The following is an 18,005-nucleotide window of genomic DNA, read 5'->3' as shown; positions in this document are numbered from 1 at the left end:
ACACGGACAACAGCATTAACATCGCAACATAAAGCTATTTTTATATTGTGCCTAAAACTCTCATGAATATATTCTCTGGGTTTATAGACATTGTTATTGTGTTTGTTTTATGTAAACATGCGAGAATCACAGGCTGTCTCTCCGTTATTTTCAATGGGAGCTGCTGTGAGCGACGCTCACTTCCTGATCATATCGTTCTGGGGGAAAGTGAAGTTTGCTCTTTAACGTCTTGATTATTGTTCCTTACAACACTGTTTGTCCTCTTTGTTCCAGACTTGTCTGAAATTCGGTTTGCATTTATTAAATTCCACGGAGATTAAACGTAGCAGACACGGATTATTTGTTATAATTGTTTTAGCAAGTTTTCAGGATATCATGCAGTAGTCTCTTATTAATGTGATGAAAAGCATAAAAAAATACATTTTTGTAGTATAATATTCATTTACAATTGTCATCATGTGGATTCTCTATGTTGTTTTGACTGCAGCGACTCTGGCATGCAAGGGATTATGGGATACATGAAAACCCTGGATGATGAAAATTACAGACCTCTCTCATCTTTCTAAGTAGGGAAACTTGCACAATCAGGGGCTAACTAAATACTTTTTTACCCCACTGTACTTTCCGGATGCACTGTATTACACACCTTTTCAGCAAACTAATACAAGTCCCCAGGTGTCTAAAAATAAATATTATAACAATATTATAGTTAGAATACTCACAACTGATATGATAGTCATTAAAAAGAACATCATCAAGTCTTTAAGAAATGGTCTTATGCTGTGCCTATCATGTTACAAGAGTGGCTGCCTGCAGTGGGGGCACCCCCCTCCCCACATTCACACAGTAAAGAACATAAATAGAGGCAACTGTAAAAATCTGGAAAAAAAATGATTTTGCACAATCAGACATAACAGAGCTATCACATGCCTGTTTGAGCAGGGAGTCACAGCGTTCCTGAGATGCATGGTTCTCAGCCTCCCTATCTCCCTGGATCATTTTGAGTCTCTGCAGCTCTCCTTCCAAACTGCGTCTCCCTACATCCACCCTGGTAGCCCGCGTCTCAGCTGCATCCAGAGCTTCTCGCAGACGCCTCTTCTCTGCATCCAGACGGATTTCAGCAGCACGATGCTTATTTAACTGATCCTGCAGAGAAGGAAGGAGCAGAAATAACTTCACCAACTGACACTTTAATTTTCAAATCAATCTGGTGTTTTGGAGTTGTAAATAAACAGATTTACTGCTCTATGTGACAAATCCTGTGTTTTTAGAAGCAGACTGCAGAGGCCCGTAGAAGGCGGTCCAAAGCTATGTTGGACCAACATACGGGGAATCAACATGGGACCCCACAGGTGGTGTAACACTGTCTAAATCTGGCTCTGTTATTGAGTACTGACATATGGTCACTGTGGCAGTAGGTGGCTGCTGTGCAGGTCCCAGCACAGTCACGTTGTGCTCATCTGCACACACACAAACAAATGTGTGTACCTGTACGTGTTTCTTATCCGTCTCAGCAACCTGCAGGGATCGCTCTAAATCCTTCACTCTGTCAGCCAGGGCTCTCCTCTCCCTCTCCCCTCGCCTCACAACCTCCTCTTGCTGCTGCAGGAGAATCTGCATGTTGGACAGACGCTCGTCCATGCCGCGCTTCTCTAAATACATGAAAATCACAAATATCAGTATGTATTACATCAGCCAGGGAGGTTAAGTTTCTGTTACCATTAAGTCTGTCTGTTTGTTACACCCGCAATCGTGTAGGCAGGATTAGTTTTTTGTCGAGTGAGTGAGTGAGAGACAGACCAACATAGCTCAATGAATTTTTAATCACATTTGGGCCAAACTTCAAGGAATGATTGCAGGTCATCCAAGGACAAAGTAGTTTGATTTTCTAAAAAATAGGTCAAAACTCAATGCCACAGGCCAAGCTCAAAATTTGGGCCCAGTGCATTATTTAGCATTGCTGGCCACGATTCTGTTTCTCTGCAAGTTTTTGCTTCTATAGCAGCAGGACTTCATGCTCCCTTGCCAGGATTTTGTTATTCAGTTAACCTTTATTACACCAATAGTTTCTGTTTCTCTCATCCTGCATTCTTAGTTGATTGATAAAAGATCTTAGGTAAAAGACCATAAAAGTCATAATAGAGGAGGTGTTGTGTTATGTATGTTATTTTTATATTTCATTCTTTTTTTCTTCTCAGTCATTTCATTTGTTAAAACAGTCTGACCTGCTAGGTGGGTGGAGCTTACAGCCATGTTGGAGTTCACATAAAAAGCCCCCCCCCCCCCCCCCCCCACAAAGAACGGGCTCTCTCTTGTCTTTGTCTCTTCAGTCTTCCGTCCAGCCCTGTCATCATATGGGAAGCTGGGAGGGTTAAATCTGACACAGAATATCAAGAGCACTGCAGCCCTGGACCAGGAATCTGGTGGGAGATAATTCGCACTCAGGATTGGATCTCAACGGACTGGCTGACGTCACCTGACCTGGGCCAGATAAGACTGCTGAGTTTTGGGTTAGAAATAATGTGCAAGGTGGCCTTTTCCTCAATGGTAATGATTTTTTCAAATGTCTTTTTTATTACTGTTGTTTTTATTATTATATGGGGAAGTGATTTCCTCAATGTTACTGTGGGTGGGGTTACAATTTCTGGTGTTCTGTTATTGGGCTGCAATAAATCATAAATAAACCTTGTTCAAAAAATTATTTTATTCAGTCATTTATTTTAGTTGTTGCTTTATTATTCTCCTTTTGTTGCATTGTTAATTCATTTCTCTGTGTCAGAACAGGGAATTATCAAGAAACATTATTCATATTACAATACTTTCAGTTACATGTGTTTTATTATCTGCAATTAGTTTAATAAATAGTAAAAAAAAATATGTGGAGTTTGTCTTATGTGTTCAGTTAAAGACAGAGGTTTAACCCCTCAGTTGGACAAGATACGTAAGGTAAGTCTTGACCAACAGATCAAAGCTGACTCTTAGCATGATTTCCTGATGTGAAGGCTGGTGATGCCCTGAGCTTATAATTAAATTACAAAAATACATTTCAATACTCTACACTTGAGTCAAGGAAGTCTTGATTATGGTACTTCCGGTGTGGATCCAGATCAAAGCAGGGATAGTACATTTTATATGTTTGATCATGATTCCTCTGACCCTGTAATCAGGATTGCTGATTAGCTCAGAGATCAGGATCAAAGGTCCTCTTGATTTCAGACAGACAGACAGACAAATGGCCAAAACCTCCCATAACTTTAAACCATAAGCTTTGACAAGGAACCACAGTAATTAGCAATCAGGATCAAAGGTCAGCAATCAGAGTTTAAAGTTAAATCAAAGATGAGTAACAGGATCAAAGGTCACCAGTAATGATCAAAGTCCAATGATCAAGCTCTAAAGTCAGGATCAAAGATGAGTGATCAGGATTAAAGTTCAGCAATCAGGAATAAAAGACGACAATCAGAATCTTTAAACAAAACGTCAAAGGAATAACTCAGACAATAACAGGAATGTGACCAATGGACAGTTGGACCTTGGTAGACGTTATGAGTGCCATTCTTGTTTTGTCTTATGGTTGGAATCACAGGGGGTCACAGGGGGTCGTTTTGACCGTTGGGGTTTTACATAATTATTGTATGGCCTTGCCTTACAATATAAAGCGCCTTGGGGCAACTGTTTGTTGTGATTTGGCGCTATATAAAAAAATTGATTGATTGATTGATTGATTGGAATAAGACGAATCCAAACGTTTACCTTCTTGAAATTCCTGCAAGGTGTTTTGCAGCTGAGCAAGCTGACTCCGAGAAGATTCCCGTTCCCCTCTCAGCTCCTCTACTTCCCTCTGCAGATCCCTCAGCTTACATCGGGCATCGTCCTTGAAAATCAGCGATAACCAGACTTAAACCATAAAGAAGAACAAAAAATCCTTGCATTATGTCAAATGTGTACTGTGCGGTTTCCTTCAGACTCTCTTACACGGTTTCTCTGTGCATCTCGCAGCTCTTGAAGGAAGTCTCGAAGACCGCTTCGGAGTGTGTCAGGGTCCAGGTCTGTCTGAGGGAGAGGAGGCGGGGTGTCCCCTCTCTCAGGAGATACAGCTCCAGAGCCTAGAGTGTTATCAGGAGTGCTTACTCTGAATTCTGTAAAATAATCAAAATAAGAATGAAAGTCAACAGGAGTTGGAAAGCCTGGTGCTACGATGGTAACGCCTCCTCACCGGATTACTTCAAGATGTACTGGCTCTACGCAAAAAATGTCCAGCCTCCAGTTTGTAAGAACTCCTCCATCACGCTGAGTGATGGAGGAGCAGATTCATAGTCACTCTTAACAGCTTTTGGCTTACTCTGAACGGATCTCTGCTCTGAACATTTAGTGGTGCATTATGGGAAATTTCCAGACATGGTAAGCATTTACCATGACCTGATACAAACCTACAACATATGACAAGTAGGTATGAGTCGATATGATCTGGTGATGGTATGATAACCTTATGCAAAATGACCACAACACACAGTATTATAACATCTATGGACACTCTTTTTATGTGCACATGCTCTCTTTCTTCTTTTTAACAGCATATTCACACGTTCTAACTCTCAGGAAATCCTTTTTTTATCTTTTGCACTGATGAATGCATAGAGATTTACTGAGCTAACTTACAGGTTACAGCAGGAATTATTTAAAAGCAAAGTGTCAAAGCAGCACATTGTTTTATTGTCTTACATTTTTAAAAATATTAAAACTTATATAATGTAAGATTTGTTTGCTGTACAGTGGACAGAAATAATTTTCCACTGGTATCTTAGAGGAGTCTTTCATGACTGAAAAGTATGTATTTTGTTAAATAGCTCAGGTCATTTTGTTTTAAATAACAATCAAAATAAGTAACAAAGGAGAAAAAAAATCATGGATGTTAGCCAGCTAATTAGCCATTTTGTCTGCCTTATTAAAGATGTCTAGCGATTAATTTCACAAATATAGCAACTCCCTATTTAGATCTTAGATAAGTTATTTTCAAAATAAGATGGTGTGATGTTTATCTTTTTCTTTTAGGCACTCTTCAACAGCTGGCTTTGCAGGTTAGGTGGCTTTCCTCATCTAAGCTTTTATTATTATTACTTTGACAATCAAAATATTCCTTTAGTCTTTCAGCCATGACACACGGGTTTTAGCAACGTGAAGCTCACTAAGTGAATTCTGTGGAATGACATAATGTTTGCTGACAAAGCCCATACCATCAAATAGGAAACTTTCACATTTTTTGTACTTCTGGCATTTTCAATCCATGGTTTACTGTGAAATGGGTAATCGAACCATGCCTGATGATGAGTAACAACTTAACACAAACAGACCCAATCTACCCCACAATTCATATCAACATGTGCTTTGAATCAACTTCTGATCCTACATGTGGCCCAAATCCTGAAGGTGTGACAACCCTTTAACTCATCAGTGCTGTACTTTATAATCTCACCTTTGGCAGGTAACAGTGAGCAGCGTAAAGGTGAGATGCTGTGGTGGCGAGAGATGTTGCTAGGAGATGGAGAACCACCCCCTGGGCTTCTCCCCCGAACTCCTCTACCCCCAGCTGAAATGCCCAGCATACGCGTGAGAGCAGACTGAAGGTTGCTCAGACGAAACTCCAGGTCCCTCCTCCCGGCCTCGGCTCGGGTCAGCTCCGCCTCTGTGGCCACCAGGCGGCCCTGGGCCTCGCTCAGCTGTAGGCTGGACTGAGCCGCGGCATCCTGGGCAACCTGAGCACGCAGCGCCAGGTTCTTGGCTTCGTCCTGCAGCTTCTTCTCGCAGCCACGTGCCTCCTGCACCTGAGCGGTCAGTTCTCTTTCACAGGCCTGCCAGATTGCCTCTGATTCCACTAGGCGCTTCTGAATCAGGACAAGCTAAATTGGAAAAGGAAGAAAAAACATGTTGATACAGTAAATATAGCAACACTGTACGAGTACAGTACATTTGTTAAATTACAGGCAAAATGACAGAGGCTCTTCCATCTGCACCTCTTTCTTGATGGAGCTTCTCATCATTTCAGCCTCAGTTAACTTCTGTTTGAGGGCAAAAACCTCTTTTGCCCTCTCCTCCTCTCTTTGCTCCTCTAGCGACAGGCGGGTTTGAAGCTCTAACACCTCCCTCCCTCTTTGTTCCTTCTCTCCATCAAGAACCTTCAGCTGGAACCAGAAAAAGCACAAAAGCTTTGACACTACAACTTGTAGCTGACAAACTACCTGATAAGTTGAGTCCCATGAAGCCTTTTTACATCAGAAAATTCAACGTGCTTTACAATAAATACATAGTCCGTAAAATTGAAACATTAAAGGATAAAACAATGTATAAATCAAAAGAAGCAGCCATAGGCAGGAACAACAAAAATATCCACATCCCAATCATACATGTTCACAGTGAGTTAAACAAACAAACAAAAAAACATCTGTGAAAATTATCTAAAAAAGAATTCAGAAACTGAAAAAGCTGAAAAAACCCAAAACAAAAACTGCCAACACCACAAAAAACTGATTCAAATGCATGACCTAAATACATACTCCTGACATGTGATCACATGTACCGTAATTTAGCTTATGAATTGCCACTTCTAACTGGACTTTGACCTTGAAAATTTTTTCCAAGGTAAAAATTTGTGGATTTGGAAACTAGTGTTGGCAGAGGTTTGCGCTGTATGAGTGCGGTGCTCTAGTATTAGTATTAGTATTATTTCCTTTTATATTTAAACATTAAATTAATGAATCTTTAAACATGACCATGAAGTCAACGTTCAGTCAAAAAGACACTTGCACAGATAGAAGAAGCCCTGCCCCTATTGTGTACAATTTCAAAGCATTCACAATAGGGGTGCCAGTAAAAAAAAATCAATTCACGTCCAAATCGCGATTGTTATTTATTAAGATTCTGAATTGATTCAAAATATCCAAGAATCGATTTTTAAAAAGCATTTTTTAAAACATTTTCTTACTTACTCGCTGCGTGTACTGTTTGTCAGGCAACAGCCTCCGTACTACAGCGTCCCCGCTAGAGGAGCGTCCGACGTGCTTCAAACATTCGTGAGCTGCAGCTTAGCATGGCGGGCAAAGAGCTAATTCACCCAGCACCATCTTTGTTGAAGGCAAATATTTGGGCACATTTTGGATTTTATTATTTGCTGCGTAAGAAGGAGCTTGACATGACTTATGCAGTGTGCAAAATCTGCAAAATGAAAGTCAAGTACTTCGGAAACACTTCAAATCCGCAAGCTCACATGCTACGCTATCACCCGGAGCTAAAAGAAGCAGAGCAGCGGTCTCTGCCAACTACTGACCAGCGCACACTCCATCACTTCACTAAACTGCCAGCCAACTCTGAAGGAGCAAAGCACATAAGTAAATTTACATCTTCAGAATCACTTGATTAACCTTGTAAAGCTGCATTTTCTTAAACATAAACATTTTTTAAGTAATATAACTATTTCTCGGAGCTCTTTCAATCGAAAATCGATTCTGAATCGAATCGTCACCCCAAGAATCGGAATCGACTTGAATCGTGAGCTGTGGTAAGATTCACATCCCTACTTCATAATCACTAGAACAGTTAAACTCATATTTTAGTAATTACTCTGTCCTGATTACGACATTAAAAGCAATCACATTGTCAATGAGGACGTAATTAAATGTCAAAATGACTAAGTTAAAAAATTATTTCATCAAGGTTTATTAACATTGAGAAATCGTAATTAACAGACACACTGCAGTTGTTACATCATCTCCTGTTGTGTTTATAATAAATATTTATATTTATTTACAGTGTCTTTTTTCCTGGTTGAAATGCAGACATGAATGAATCTATCAGGCTTAAAAATGTACACATTACTTATCACTTACACTCTCACTCATCTTCAACTGTTTACTCCAAACAAGGGTCTCGGGGGGCTGGAGCCTATCCCAGCAGTCACAGAGCGTGAGGCGGGGTACACCCTGAACAGGACGACAGTCTGTCGCAGGGCCACAAAGAGACAAACAAACACATCCTCACCCGCAGGCACACCTACTGACAATTTAAAGTTTCTAAACAACCTAACGTGCATGTCTTTGGATGTGGGAGGAAGCCAGAGCACCCAGAGGGAACCCACGCAAACACAGGGAGAACATGCAAACTCCACAAAGAAAGGCCACAGACGGCAATTGAACCCATGACATCCTCGCTGTGAGGCAACAGTGCTAACCACTCATCCACCATGCTGCCTCCACATTACTTTTCATACCATTTTATTAATGTAAAAATAAATGTCTAAATGTCCTCATCACATTACTGAAGAAATCATCTCATCTGAAATAACAACAACAACAAATAAGTTATGGTTTTAATTTATAAATGAACATCTAAGATTTCTAAAGAATATATTTTAAACTTAAAACCATTTTAATTACGAGTTTTCTAATGCAAAAAACGTTTTGTAACTTCAAAATGTACAGTAATCAGAAATTAATCTTGAGGTTTAAAAAAAAAAAAGCATTTGTAATGATTTTCTTTAGAAAACTGCTGTGCAATTTAACAGTTCTGATGTTCCTCTGACACACATTTCTGCACTCTGTCGACTTCCGTGTTTTGGCCTGATGCGCAAAGCTACGTTACAGCACGCAGCGGTGAAAGTTGGATTAAGCTGAACTTTGACCATAGTGAGTTTAATGTCAAGCAGCGGTGCGTGCTCCCAGTGGAGCATAGCACTCCCGGCGGAGTGTTGCGCAGGCTCAGTTTTTGTGCGCCACACCGCGACGCAGCATTTGCATGACGATTCTCATTGAATGGGTTTTAGTGCGATGTGCGCTGCGTTTGCTCGCTCGGTGTGAAAGGCCTTTAATACCTCAGACATGTAAACACATTAACAAAAACACCAAAATAGCTTTTAACTCTGTCCAGTAAAATGGAGTGATACACTGAATCAGCTGCACTGAGCTCTAACAGCAGCAGCACTGAGTGGATTTCCAATTTCCACGTTACCTCTTAAACATCGTCTATAGGAATAATGGGAACAGGCAGCATGGCTGACCTGTCTGCGGAGCTCCTGGAGTTCTCTTCGAGCTTCGAGTCTTGACCTTTCAACTTCCCTGAGGCAACTTCGCAGCTCGCTCGCCTCCTTCTGATTCAGTGCAAAGTTCTCCTCCAGCACAGCCAGCCTCTGCTCCTTTTCTTCACACTGACGTTTGATGCTGACAAACCCAAAACCACAAAAACATTTGACTTTGAACATTTACTCTTATCTCTCATTCTGGTCATCACGGTCTTGGATGAACTTCAATGATTACCTAATTCTCTCCGTTTCTGCACTCCTGACAGTTTCCCTTAGGTGAGCATTTGATTGGCTGAGAGTGTCTCTCTCCTTGGTGACATCACCAAGGCTGCGCCGTAGCTCCACCCCTTCTCTTCTGTACTTTTCTGCTGCATCTTGAGTTTGGCAGTGCTGTCGCTCAAGCTCCACTACATCCCATCTCAGCTGGTCTCGACTCTCTTCGGCAGCTGAGAGAGAGGCTCTGCACTGTTCCAGCTGGAGCACAAAAAGCATCACGTGGTACAAGAAAATACACAATCAACATCAAAAAACAGTGGCAAATTATTTCACAGGGTATTTAGTACAGGAACTGAGAACTGTCACATGGAAGAGCAGAGGGTTCCATTAATTTTCTAATAATCGTTTCTATTAATTAATGGTTAATGGGCTTTTTGATAGTGAAGGCTGCCAATGACTGAATTAACCATAATCCTTTTGAACATTTCAATGTTTTACTTAAGTATTGTAACAAATGAATTGAGAACAACATAGTGGGGCCAAAAAATATTTAGTCAGTCCCTGATTGTGCAAGTTCTCCTACTTAGAAAGATGAGAGAGGTCTGTAATTTTCATCATAGGTACACTTCAACTATGAGAGACAAAATGAGGGAAAAAAAAAATCCAGAAAAACGCATTGTAGGATTTTTAAAGAGTTTAACTGTAAATTATGGTGGAAAATAAGTATTTGGTCACCCACAAACAAGCAAGATTCCTGACCCTCACAGACCTGTAACTTCTCCTTTAAGAAGCTCTTCTGTCCTCCACTCGTTACCTGGATTAATGGCATCTGTTAGAACTTATCTGTATAAAAGACACCTGTCCACAGCCTCAAACAGCCAGACTCCAAACTCAACCATGGCCAAGACCAAAGAGCTGTTGAAGGACACCAGGAAGAACATTGTAAGTAAGTAAGTAAACTTTATTTATATAGCGCCTTTCACAGACAGGGGTCACAAAGCGCTTTACAAGGTAAAACAATAAAAATATACAGTAAAACACTCAGTACTAAAAGATTATTGGCCATGAAAAGCCTGTTTAAAAAGTAGGTCTTTAGTTGCTTTTTGAACATCTCAACAGAGTCCAGGGATCACAGGGACAGATGGAGTTTGTTCCAGAGACGAGGCGCTACGGCTTTAAAAGATCGGTCTCCTCGAGTTTTAAAGGAGGTTCGGGGAACCATCAACAGGTTCTGACCTAAAGATCTGAGGCTGCGGGCTGAGGTGTAAGGCTGAATCAAGTCAGCAATGTAATCAGGAGCCTGACCATGTAGTGCTCTGAAAGTCAAAACCAAGATTTTAAAATTAATTCTGGAGGCAACAGGGAGCCAGTGGAGGGATTCCAAGATAGACGTGATGTGGGCTCTCCTGTTGGTGCGGGTCAGAAGCCTCGCAGCAGAGTTCTGGACATACTGCAACCGATTTATCTCCTTCTTACCCAGGCAAGTGAACAGGCTGTTGCAATAGTCCAACCGCGTGGAGACAAAGGCATGGATAATTTCCTCTTGAGTCTACAATAGTCAAGCAGGTTGGTGTGAATAAATCAACAGTAGGAGCAATTGTAAGAAAATGGAAGACATACAAGACCATTGAAAATATCCCTTGATCTGGGGCTCCACACAAGATCTCCCGTGGGGTCAAAATGATCATGAGAACGGCGAACAAAAATCCCAGAACTACACGGAGGGACCTGATGAATGACCTGCAGAGAGCTGGGACCAAAGTAACAAAGGCTACACACTATACAGAGAGGGACTCAAATCCTGCAGTGCCAGGCGTGTCCCCCTGTTTAAGCCAGTACGTGTCCAGGCCCATCTGAAGTTTGCCAGAGAGCATATGGATGATCCAGAAGAGGACTGGGAGAATATCATGTGTTCAGATGAAACCAAAATAGAACATTTAGGTAAAAACTCCACTTGTCATGTTTGGAGGAAGAAGAATGCTGAGTTGCATTCCAAGAACACCATATCTACTGTGAAGCATGGGGGTGGAAACATCATGCTTTGGGGCTGTTCTTCTGCAAAGGGGACAGGACGACTGATCCGTGTTAAGGGAAGAATGAACGGGGCCATGTATCGTGAGATTTTAAGCCAAAACCTCCATCCACCAGTGAGGGCATTGAAGATGCAACATGGATGGGTCTTCCAGCATGACAATGATCTCAAACACACCGCTCGGGCAATGAAGGAGTGGCTCCATAAAAAGCATTTCAAGGTCCTGGAGTGGCCAAGCCAGTCTCCAGACCTCAACCCCATAGAAAATTTGTTGAGGGAGTTGAAAGTCCATGTTGCCTAGCAACAGCCCCAAAACATCACTGCTCTAGAGGAGATCTGCATGGAGGAATGGGCCAAAATACCAACTACAGTGTGTGCAAACCTGGTGAAGACTTAAAGGGAACGTTTGACCTCTGTCATTTCCAACAAAGTATGTTACAAAGTATTGAGCTGAACTCTTATTATTGACCAAATATGTATTTTCCACCATAATTTACAAATTCTTTAAAAATCCTATAATGTGATTTCCTGGATTTTTTTCTCATTTTGTCTCTCATAGTTGAAGTGTACCTTTGATGAAAATTACAGACCTCTCTCATCTTTCTAAGTAGGAAAACTTGCACAATCGGGGACTGACTGTTTGGCCCCACTGTATCTCATAGACAGAGGTGGGACAAAGTCACCATCATGTCACTCTCAAGACATGAATCAGCAAGTGTCAAGTCAAGTCTCAAGTCATAATTAAAACCAACTGTTTGCAAACTGACTTGAGACTTGACTTGGGACTTGCAGACTGATGACTTGAGAATGATTTGACAGTGAATTTGTCCCACCTCTGCTCATAGATGCACTATGTTCCATCCATTGACTGTCACGATGTACATTTTAATGCAAATTCAGGGATTCCAATGAGAGGAAGTTGACTTGCCAATCACAGGTTTTTGGACAACCAGCAAATTTGATTAAAAAAAATAATGACTGTAGTTGTTGGAATTTTTTGTGCATATTAGTAGCTTAATTGGCTTGTTTTTATATGGAACTGTATTTGTGTCCCTGTAACAGACCCACAGTTTGAAAATAAAGTCTGTCAGAGTATTTTTGACAAATAGCTGTTAAAAATAAATCAGTTCATCCTCATTAGTAACCAAATATAAGCACCCAACAGCTCTAAAATCCATTTAGCTCAACTACTTCCCAGGGAGTACCCATGTTGTAAGTAAAGTTGAGGCTGCTCCCTTGTTTTCACGAAGGTGGATCTCCATGCTGATTTGGCACAGGTTTTACACAGGATGCCCTTCCTGATGCAACTCCATATTACATGGACTGTGTATTGTTAATAAATTAAGGTGTCCTCAAGAAAATGACCACACACAAACAGGAAGACATAACATCCCCATACTTTCTACATAGGAGCAGGACATAAAATTTAGTTTAAGTAACACTCATATAGCACTCACAGCAAGAAGGACAAATCATACAACGTAATTTTCTGATTTTTTTTTTTTTAGATCCTGTCTCTCACAGTTGAAGTGTACCTACGATAAAAATTACAGACCTCTCCATTCTTTGTAGGTGGGAAAAGATGCAAACTCGACAGTGGATCAAATACTTATTTAACTGACTGTATGACCAACACAACTGCCATCTTGAATGAGCATTTTCTGCATTAAGTCAAAATCAGCCATCCCAAATTCATACACTCCTTGGTGTGAAACATGACACTATCATCCTCCCACTACAGCACTACAATATACAAACTCTATGACACTCTTTAAACCAATTCAAGAGTGCGGTGGCCTTTAAACCAATTCAAGAGTGCGGTGGCCAACTACACTGGTCAAATAGTGCGTCAACATGGTCGTACAGTGCCAAATTAAAAAGCGTTTACTAATGTGCTTTCAGTGATTGGATCCATTTCAACACATCAGCCTATTTAACTGTTCCAATTCAGACACCTCACACCTTAAACTAGAGGAGCGCTGAGGGGCAGCGCTGCCAACCATCCCGCTTTGGGCAGGACAGTCCCGGTATTTACCCGTGTCCCGCATTCTGCATGTGTGTGTGTGCAGGACACCCAATTAGTTCAGAATGCTGCTGCCAGAATTTTGACACAGCGCAGAAAGTTTGACCTCATCACACCTGCTCTGCCATCTCTCCATTGATCTCTCCATTAAGGTTCTGTTATTGGCCTATAAAATTGTTCATGGACTAGCAGCGATCTACCTAGCTGATCTGGTTAAACCCTATGTACCGGCATGGGCTTTGTGCTCACAGGATGCAGGACTACTTTGTATTCAGAGGGTGAAAAAAAGTCTGTGGGTTTTTCATATCGTGCCACAGTCCTATGGAATGGTCTCCCAGTGTCAATAAGACAGTCTGATACTGTAGAGACATTCAAGTCAAGACTCAAGACATCTGTTTCATCAGAGTGCTATGGTTAGAGCGTTGCATCCTTTTAAAATTTTATTCTTTTATTTTTTGATCTTTTAATTGTGTTTTTTAAATTTGTTGTTTTTAATTCATTTTAAATTGTTTTTGAACTGCTTGTGTGATGCGCCTTGGGGTGACGCTCTCGTGAGTTGGCGGTTTTATAAACTGAATAAAAAAAATTATTGAAATAGTCCCACAACTGTGTGGGTTCAGGCATAACCCCGGAACCCCGGACCCCCCCCCCCCCAGTTACGCTTCGCGCCCTTGGCACTCCTGGCCACGCGTGGGTGTCCCACATTGGTATGTTCAAATGTTGGCAGGAGGGGGTACTGCTCAAGACAGTGAGACTATTTTTAATCCTGAAATGGCTTATCCACTGTACCTCTTTGAGAGCAGCATCAGCACGTGACTGAATGTTGGTGCAAGTTTCACGCAGACTCTGCAACTCCCGCCCGTGAACAGAAGCCGAATCTTCCAGCTGACCACGAAGCTCCTGCAGCTCACTAGTCAGAGCCGCAACTCTAATCTGTAAAAACACACATGCAAAAGTCAATTCAGTTGTTCTACCTCATACGTTTGTGCCATTAAACAGAAACTTTAGCTAAACCAGAGGCTGAATTCTACCAATTATAGCCACTGTATGACTTGGTGCAGCACCTGCTCCTGCTCCCTGCACTGAGCTGCTTCTCTTGTCATCCGCTCAGCTTCCAGCACTGCAGCTGACAGCTCAGCCTGCAGGATGGACACCCTGTCAGACAAAACAGTTTTCTCTGCCTCCTTCAGAGAAAGGGCCTTGAAAAGAGAGAAAAAGGCGATATACAGGTAAAACGTACAGTATAAGATTCAAACAATATGCTTATTGCACAACAGCAGCTTTCAAAAATGTCACATGAATATTAAAGCATGTTGTGGAGGTCATAACTGAGCTGTCTTGATGAGTGATGATCCTTAATAGAGCGTGACAGCGTTCTTCTCTGACTTGCGCACAATTAAACCCTGCTGCACCGCATTCAATTTCATTGCTGCAGTATGCTGAAGAAGGACAGTGACGCCAAGTCGGCTTAAAGTTTTGTTCCAATGCTCATCAGTTCGCTCCTGCAGGTGTTCCACCTGCTGCTGCTACTGCGCCTGATGTTTGGGGAAAATGCGCGAGATGACAGCCACGTGAAGTCACACATCTGGCTCTCTCCGTCTCCTCCTCCTCTCTGTGCCACTCCATGGCACAAAGCCCAATTAAACATGCAATCACAAAGTTCTTCTGCTGTGGATTTTGAGGAGCAAACTGAAGCGATCTGAAATGTCCAGCAACTAAAGGGATGAATATGGGTGTGTGTGGAGACAATTCGCCTCATTCACGTGACAGAACGTAACGATGCGCTGCTATGCGCAATAGCGTGGAACAGCACGCAACATTATTCTTGACTGTGTGTAATGGTTCCTGATAATTTGCCAGCAACATGTGCCATTAATCGTAACGCATGGTAACATAAGTTCCTGATGACACCTGATGCCTCTGCCTCAAATCCTCACATTCGTGATCAGCGGCCAACAATGCATACTTTGTGGCATTCATGACTTGTCGTCATCATGTGTAAACGCAGCATAATATTTCCAGAGCAAATAATTAGGAAGGTCTTAAAATAATGCGATCCATCAGACACTATGTAAGTCAAGCTTTAATAAATATTACAAAGGTGACTCAAAATCTGTCTGAATTAAAACTGGCCATACACGATCCCTGACAGAACAAATCTATTCTCAACTCAATAAATGTATTTCAATTTTTGTTATGATTCATATAAACACCCAATAATAATCTCGCCGAGTGATATTTTCTGTCTCAAACCTCTGTGCATGCTTGGCAACTTGTCACAGTGCAGCTGCGTATGTGTGCAAAAACTAAACATGGGAAATAATTAAATTTTTTGGCACACAGCATTTTGGGAGCTGAATAAAACATGGCCTTGTTACATATTTATTTCCCTCACTTAAGCTCTGCATTGGTAACAGATGGGACAGTGCTGCACAGTACCTACTCATTATTCACTGCACGGATGGAGGCACACAATGTAAAGTTTACATGTGTTCTGCAGTTGTTATCCAAAATGCTCCTCCATTATTCATATTGACAAAACTGCCCAACGACAGATGTGCCAAGCTTGTGGCATCATATTCAAGAAGACTTGAGGCTGTAATTGGTGCCAAAGGTGCATCAACAAAGTATTGAGCAAAGGGTGTGAATACTTATGTGCATGTGATTTCTTCTGCAAAAATAAAAATAAAAAAAAAGTTTTTCATGTTGTCCTTATGGGGTTGTTGTAGGTGGAACTTTGAGGGAAAAAAAATTACTCCATTTTGGAACAGGGCTGTAACATAACAAAATGTGTAAAAAGTGAAGCACTGTGAATACTTTCTGTATGCTCTGTATGCTTGTAACACCACCTCACATCAACAGCAAGGCAGTTTGGACAATTACAAGTTCTAACACAACAATGATACCAAACACATGTCAAAACTGGTACTGGGTTGGATAAAGCAGGAATCTGGAATGACCTTCCCAAACCCCCCAACTTCAAACCCAATCGTGTTCTGCGATAAAAGCTGGGTCTGTGCCACAAAACCAATCAGTTTAAATGAACTCTATCAATTCTGCCAAGAAAAGTGGTGAAATATCCAGGAGGAATTATGCCAGAAGCTTGTTGATGGCCACCAAAAGCCCATGATGAGTGTATGTGTGTAAACTCCGACCATAACTGTATTATCAGACTGCACTTTCCCTGAGCACTGGATCCAAACCTGACCTGTTGTTTCTCCGTCTCAGCCTGCAGCAGACTCTGATCTCTGCTGTGCTGGAGACTCCTCAGTTCATCCTGCAGCTCCTCCCTTTCTCTCTGTGCTCTGAGGAGCTGCTCTTCATTCTCCTGTTGGAGCTTCCGCAGCGCGTTCTCATGCTCTGCCAGCAGGCTGCGACGCACTGTTTCCTGTCACACAGAGCAGCCAAAAACAGAAATATGGACTCAAGAGTCATCAGAATCAACAGTCTGGTCAGTGAAGTGATCAACAGTGTAGCTATCGCACCTTTTCTAAGACGAGTCTCTCCAGCTCATCGCGGTGTTCAGCGCTGGCGTTGCGTAAAGCCTGCTGGGCCTCCAGCTGGGCAGCATTTAGAGTCTGACTCAGAGCCTGTTTCTCCCTCTCAGCCTGGGCCAGCACATTCTCCCCATATGAGCGCACACGCTTCACTTCAACTGAAGTTCCATCCAGGAAAATAAAAGTGAGTCACAGGATACAACCAAATGTCATTAGGTTCCTCTCCTTCCGTCATACTACTGCCTACTACTGTGTTGTTTGTTTTTGAACAACATTTAGTTTTGCCCCTAAAGGGGGATAATTCAGCCACTTTTCTGTATTTTCTATCTGTCCTCATGCTGCCTCAAATTCTCTCCTTGCACTCACTGGTTAGAGTTTCACAGTGGACTCGAAGGTTCTGACTCTCAGTTTCCAGCTGCTCCCTGCGAGACTCCACCTGAACAAGCTGCTGCTGCACCTCAAACAGACTAGTTTCCAGGGACTCCTGCTCTGTCCTGCAGGGTTACAGTATCAAATACAATCTGCACTGACAGAAAAGTTAACACACATCATTTTGGACAAGCGGCAAACACAAACCTTAAGGCTGCTACTTCCTCTGACAGCGTGGCGTTCTCTCTCTCGGACGCCGCCAGCTGGACCACCAGTGCTGCTTTGTCTCTAGCCAGGTCTGCTCGACCACGGCCAGCCTCTTCCAATGCCACTTCGTTACGCTGGGCCTCTCCTTGGGCAAGACCTAACTCAGATCCCAATGAGGTCACCTCGCCACAAAGCTGAAACAAGAGTACAAAACAAAACCTATCTATAAAGCAAGAAGCATCCATGTGAGTGTATGTGGTTCACATATCTCTCCATTTGTCAGATCGACCTCAGCTTTCGGATGGCTTGCATATGGCACATCCTTTATTATGAAAATTTTTGGGATTCATTTTCAAAATCCTTATTTTGATTAACATTGTAACATTTGTACTTCCAAGATGGCGTGGCTTGCTGATGTTACTGGTAGCAAAGTTAAACAACATCAGATAGTTCACATGTTGCTCAAACACTTTACAATAAAATGCTTAATGCCAGCATCCCAGCAAATACTTTTACTGTGAAAGGCATGCTGTCAGTGTTCCTTGTGACTGAGTTTAACTTGACAACACTGAAGAGATGTTAGCAAAATCCATT

General features: G+C 41.9%; 1 protein-coding gene across 1 annotated transcript in view; it reads right to left on the bottom strand.

Annotated features, from left to right (window-relative positions):
* Positions 1-18,005, bottom strand: part of LOC117506880 (rootletin-like) — a 63,092-nt gene that overhangs the window by 16,351 nt on the left and 28,736 nt on the right. The window contains exons 18-31 of the mRNA XM_034166545.1: positions 17,412-17,605; positions 17,202-17,329; positions 16,824-16,993; positions 16,547-16,726; positions 14,403-14,537; positions 14,128-14,271; positions 9,303-9,541; positions 9,047-9,206; positions 6,012-6,179; positions 5,474-5,897; positions 3,976-4,139; positions 3,754-3,874; positions 1,489-1,652; positions 931-1,146 (exon numbers count right to left, since the gene is read on the bottom strand). Of these exons, the coding sequence (XP_034022436.1) occupies positions 931-1,146; positions 1,489-1,652; positions 3,754-3,874; positions 3,976-4,139; positions 5,474-5,897; positions 6,012-6,179; positions 9,047-9,206; positions 9,303-9,541; positions 14,128-14,271; positions 14,403-14,537; positions 16,547-16,726; positions 16,824-16,993; positions 17,202-17,329; positions 17,412-17,605 (2,607 nt within the window). The remainder of the gene's footprint in view (positions 1-930; positions 1,147-1,488; positions 1,653-3,753; positions 3,875-3,975; positions 4,140-5,473; positions 5,898-6,011; positions 6,180-9,046; positions 9,207-9,302; positions 9,542-14,127; positions 14,272-14,402; positions 14,538-16,546; positions 16,727-16,823; positions 16,994-17,201; positions 17,330-17,411; positions 17,606-18,005) is intronic.

The sequence above is a fragment of the Thalassophryne amazonica genome, chromosome 3 (assembly GCF_902500255.1).
Source record: "Thalassophryne amazonica chromosome 3, fThaAma1.1, whole genome shotgun sequence".
NCBI classification, from domain to species: Eukaryota; Metazoa; Chordata; class Actinopteri; order Batrachoidiformes; family Batrachoididae; genus Thalassophryne; species Thalassophryne amazonica.
Note: the sequence above shows the minus strand (reverse complement) of the source record. Positions and strands in the feature narration are given on the sequence as shown.